The sequence below is a fragment of the Macrosteles quadrilineatus genome, unplaced genomic scaffold (assembly GCF_028750875.1).
Source record: "Macrosteles quadrilineatus isolate MER2022 unplaced genomic scaffold, UCM_ALF_1.0 Scaffold_7__1_contigs__length_78375512, whole genome shotgun sequence".
Taxonomy (NCBI): Eukaryota; Metazoa; Arthropoda; class Insecta; order Hemiptera; family Cicadellidae; genus Macrosteles; species Macrosteles quadrilineatus.
Window position 1 is genome coordinate 8,481,574 of NW_026542600.1, and position 5,674 is coordinate 8,487,247.

The window sequence follows — 5,674 nt, forward strand, 5'->3', positions numbered from 1 at the left end:
CTTCCTGATAGTAGTTATCTGTAGGCGTTGAAGAAGATAAGATACGTTTTTCTACACTTCGTTTCATTCGCTTCAAAATTTGTTACCATACTACCACAGATGTTAAAGGCCCAATATAAGTCGATTGTATAGTACAACGTCATGCAACGTTATTGAAGTAGCTACAAAAAAAGTGGCTATAAAGAGTTTAATACATGTATACAACCCACGGTTAAGTGTTTGAACTCAGGATGGTTGGAAGGGAATAGTATATTTCAATAGTCTACTCTTGGCAATTTAAATGCTCGATAAATCGAAACTTTCGACAGTTTAAAATAAAAGCTCCAAATAGAATCTCGTAATATTTCTAACTTTCACCATGCATGATACACTCTGTATTGCATAAGTCCAAGCTGTATAAGTCCAAGCAGAAGAAAAGCCAATTCGAAACACTTAGTAATTAAAAGTTTCATCGGCAAAACAATCCATAATTCTAAGGGAGGGATTCCTTTCTTTCGTACCAGGTCACCCTGTTAGCACAGTTGTTCGTCTTAAAAAATGTCATTGATAACTCGAGAATCAATTGCGAAAAGAAAACATTATAACAGATCTTTTGTAACTAAAATAATAGCTCTCGAACCCTTGGAATCAAATTTCTGGTGCGCGCTCAAGTTTCTTGTGTAAGGCAAAACCGAACACTGGGACTCCAAATTTTGTTTACTTCTTAAATCCATATCCATTTAAGCCTTTACACGTTCAATAATATTTTGCAATTTTTCCAGAAAAATATCTCTTAATCCTCAAAATAGTGTGTTGTGTATTGGTACTATTGTACTGTCTGCTATGTTGTCTGTCAGTCCTATGATATGTTCACCTATGATTATTAATTGTAGGTTGTTTTAAATTGTGTGTGTTAAGAGCTGAATTTTTTATTGTTGCGCTTATGAATCCGGTCAAGCGCTTAGAAAATGAAAATAACAACATGAAATCAAAAGTGGCTATAATGCCGCAACAATTTGACCTCAAACACCTATTTTACATTTTAATATATCAATTCGGGGGAGTGAGCTGGCGTAGTGGTTACAGTTCGGTACTTCTGTCCCTGGGGTCCCGGGTTCGATTCCCGCCAAGTCACCAATGGATTTTACTCTTGGCTCTTTTACTCTTAAGTGATAACGCCGCAACCCCTAGGTCTAGCCTGAAGTAATTTGAAAAACAGTCCCAGGCTCGTGCATAGCGTCCTAGGACAAAAAAATATAACAAAACGAAAATAAATTTACAAGAACTGAAAGAAGACATTTCGATTACGCTTTATCCAAGGTATGGGATTTGCCTGTCAACACATCATTAGATACTTCACAGAAATTATGAATCATCAATATTGTATCAGTTCTTCCCTTAAGTGCAACATTGAAATTAAGTATCCGAAACACCTTAGCTAGGTGTTGTGTGCCTAAAAGCCAGTTTGAATAAAATTCAACAGATACAATGGTAAAACGTTGATGAATCCCGAATCAAACAAAATAGCGTAGGAGTTCTTTTTAAGCGTGGCGAAATAATTGAATAGTAAATCTATTTACTGATTAAGTTTGGATCATACTTTCAAACATCAAGGAATTGTAAAGGTAACAACCTCACAATCTCTGGCAGTTAATTGAAGAACAACAGCTGTTGGTATTTATGGCTTTTTAAGTTCGTGTGCAGTATAATATTATGTTTAACAAGATTACCTCTATTTCTTGTTTCATGATCATGAACTGAAAACTGTTGATTCAAAAGTACAAAGTTAGATAAAAAAAAGATTGCTGTAGATGTAAGTACTAGCATAGAAAAATATAATCAAATATAGACTGTCAGCAGTGCTGTGGAGCATAAGTTCTGTCGTCCACCGCTGAGAGTGCCGTGTATATGCGGCGCATGAGATACGGAACTACATGGTGCTCGCAGTGGTGGACGCCAGAGCTTATGCTAACCACAGCACTGCTGTCGGTCTATATTTAAAACTATTTGTCTATGGTAATAGTAAGGGATAAATTAATTACATATCAATTATATTAATCAGTGGAAAAACTGTTCTACACGAGTCTGAACATCCTAGCCCAGCCATAACTGTGAGAGCCTTCTTCTGCCGTGTGAAAGTATCTATGGCAGAGGGTGAATTACCCCAGAACAGTATTCCATATAATTGATGAATGCGAATTAGATAAAAGTAGGCCATAAGCAACACATCTTCACTCACACATGTTTTCATAGAAACATGTGGTTTCAATAAAATTCCATATCGTATATTTTGGTTGATTAACTTTACATAAATTTAACTCCAATAGTTAATCATATACGTAAAATAAGCAAGGGAAGACTATCTTTTAAGAGGTTGATATCAACATTGTATTTATCAATCAGTGCATGATCATGAGTACTTGTGCAAACAGTTATGCAATAGTACAGTACAGTTTTGATATGAGTCATTACTAACCCAAACATTGTTGAGATTTTGAGATGAGTGATTCCCTTTATAATTCATCCCAATGCGATAATTCATTAAACTCGTGCTTAGTTGCAGACCTTACACTGTCAATATTATTGACAATATGATTGACTCAATAATATTGTCAAACCAGAAAGACTGAGCTGCATTTCGGCCTGCACCTTACATGGTCAATAATATTGTCAAACTGTTATGGCAATCCAGGACTTGCTCAGTACCAAAATGAACTCCAAGAAGAAACATGTCTTGCCATTATTTCACATTGTGCTTTAGAAATAAATAAAACGTAAGAAGTGGGTAAAGGAGTGGTTGCTAAAGTTTAAGAATATACACACTAGAGGTTGATGAAAGAATTTGTAGCAAAAAAAGTACAAAGCGAGTATATGTTACTGTTTAGGAGAAACTTGTTGTGGCCCCTCGATACCTAGCTACTGGAAGAAGCTTTAAAGATCTGAAGTTTTCATCAGTTATGTTATTTGCCAACTATCGGTAAAGCTATCTTAGAGACTACTTTTTAATGGTTTTACAATAATAATGATGCACTCGCATTTACTTCAATATTGTTGTCAATAACTTCCGTGAACTTCCGGTATTGATGGCTGGATTTCAAGGTTTATAGATTTGCATCAATATCGGTCGTCAAACCATCAATCTCGAGGTGGTACTCTCAATAATATTGTCAATATTCTATAATACTGACAATAATAGTAATCGTGTATGGTGCCTAAAAGATGTGACCCCAAAAGCAAAATGGCTTAGAAATAAATGGCAAAATGTTATGTTTAGAGGGTAGGAATGAAGAAAAAAGTAGGGGGGGGGGACTCATTTAAAACTCATCCTGTATGTACATATTCACACTGCAATAAATACTGTAAACCAATCAACTATGCATAAAGAAATATTGTTTTAAACTTAAACAACGATCGCTCTAGGCTACTGATAACAATACTTAAAAGCTCGTCCACTTTAAAAATATATTGAATCGAACCATCAGACTTCATATTTTGACAGTGAATTTAATAAATACACAAACTGCAAGTTTTTACATTACAAAAATACTGTAAGATAATACGTAAAACAATTTTACATAACTTTTTATTTATGGTTGTTTACTGTACGTTGTACATTATTGCAAAGTATTCTCTGATTCACAAGGTCTACTGGTTACAGTGGGGATGAATGACTGGGGCATTGACGAGGAGGGTAATGACAAAGACCCTGTTTGGTAGGAGGGTGGTGGGAGGTGGATGGTTGGAGGGAGGGATGGCGACGCGCCGTCGAGCCACGACCCGCACGACATCCTGCACCACACTGCGGTACATGGTGGTGGTGGCCACTTGATACCGTACTACTCACCACTCACCATTGCCACTCAGCATTCACTAAAAAATACACCACTACTCATCATTTACGACTCACCACTACTCACTACCCAACATTCACCACAACATACTCTACCACTTACAACCCACCAATCATCTTCCAATACTCATCATTCACCACTCAATACCCAGCATTCACTACAACATACTCTACCACTCACAACCCACCAATCATCGTCCAATACTCATCATTCACCACTCAATACTCAGCATTCACTACAACATACTCTACCACTCACAACCCATCAATCATCGTCTAATACTCATCATTCACCACTCACCACCCAGCATTCACTACAACATACTCTACCACTTACAACCCACCAATCATCGTCCAATACTCATCATTCACCACTCACTACCCAGCATTCACTACAACATACTCTACCACTCACAACCCACCAATCATAGTCCAATACTCATCATGCACCACTCACTACCCAGCATTCACTACAACATACTCTACCACTCACAACCCACCAATCATAGTCCAATACTCATCATGCACCACTCAATGCCCAGCATTCACTATAACATACTCTACCACTCACAACCCACCAATCATAGTCCAATACTCATCATTCACCACTCAATACCCAGCATTCACTACAAGATACTCTACCACTCACAACCCACCAATCATCGTCTAATACTCATCATTCACCACTCAACACCCAGCATTCACTACAACATACTCTACCACTCACAACCCACCAATCATCGTCCAATACTCATCATTCACCACTCACCACCCAGCATTCACTACAAGATACTCTACCACTCACAACCCACCAATCATCGTCTAATACTCATCATTCACCACTCAACACCCAGCATTCACTACAACATACTCTACCACTCACAACCCACCAATCATCGTCCAATACTCATCATTCACCACTCACTACCCAGCATTCACTACAACATACTCTACCACTCACAACCCACCAATCATAGTCCAATACTCATCATGCACCACTCAATACCCAGCATTCACTATAACATACTCTACCACTCACAACCCACCAATCATAGTCCAATACTCATCATTCACCACTCAATACCCAGCATTCACTATAACATACTCTACCACTCACAACCCACCAATCATCGTCCAATACTCATCATTCACCACTCACCACCCAGCATTCACTACAAGATACTCTACCACTCACAACCCACCAATCATCGTCCAATACTCATCATTCACCACTCACTACCCAGCATTCACTACAACATACTCTACCACTCACAACCCACCAATCATAGTCCAATACTCATCATGCACCACTCAATACCCAGCATTCACTATAACATACTCTACCACTCACAACCCACCAATCATAGTCCAATACTCATCATTCACCACTCAATACCCAGCATTCACTACATCATACTCTACCACTCACAACCCACCAATCATCGTCCAATACTCACCATTCACCACTCACCACCCAGCATTCACTACAACATACTCTACCACTCACAACCCACCAATCATCGTCCAATACTCATCATTCACCACTCAATACCCAGCATTCACTACAACATACTCTACCACTCACAACCCACCAATCATCGTCCAATACTCATCATTCACTACAACATACTCTACAACTCACAACCCACCAATCATCATCCAATACTCATCATTCACCACTCAATACCCAGCATTCATTACAACATACTCTACCACTCACAACCCACCAATCATCGTCTAATACTCATCATTCACCACTCAATACCCAGCATTCACTACAACATACTCTACCACTCACAACCCACCAATCATGTTTTATTTCAACAGGGACAATTCTACTCGTAA

General features: G+C 38.4%; 1 protein-coding gene across 1 annotated transcript; it reads left to right on the forward strand.

The window, feature by feature from the left end:
* The first annotated feature begins 4,273 nt into the window (after positions 1-4,273).
* On the forward strand, positions 4,274-5,674 carry LOC128998175 (uncharacterized). Its single transcript, XM_054424191.1, has one exon. It carries the CDS (start codon positions 4,274-4,276, stop codon positions 5,672-5,674), a length of 1,401 nt encoding a protein of 466 aa, XP_054280166.1.

What these genes read in the sequence shown, in the direction of transcription:
- LOC128998175 (XM_054424191.1), top strand. Translation starts at nt 4,274, where the DNA reads ATGCACCACTCACTACCCAGCATTCACTACAACATACTCTACCACTCA.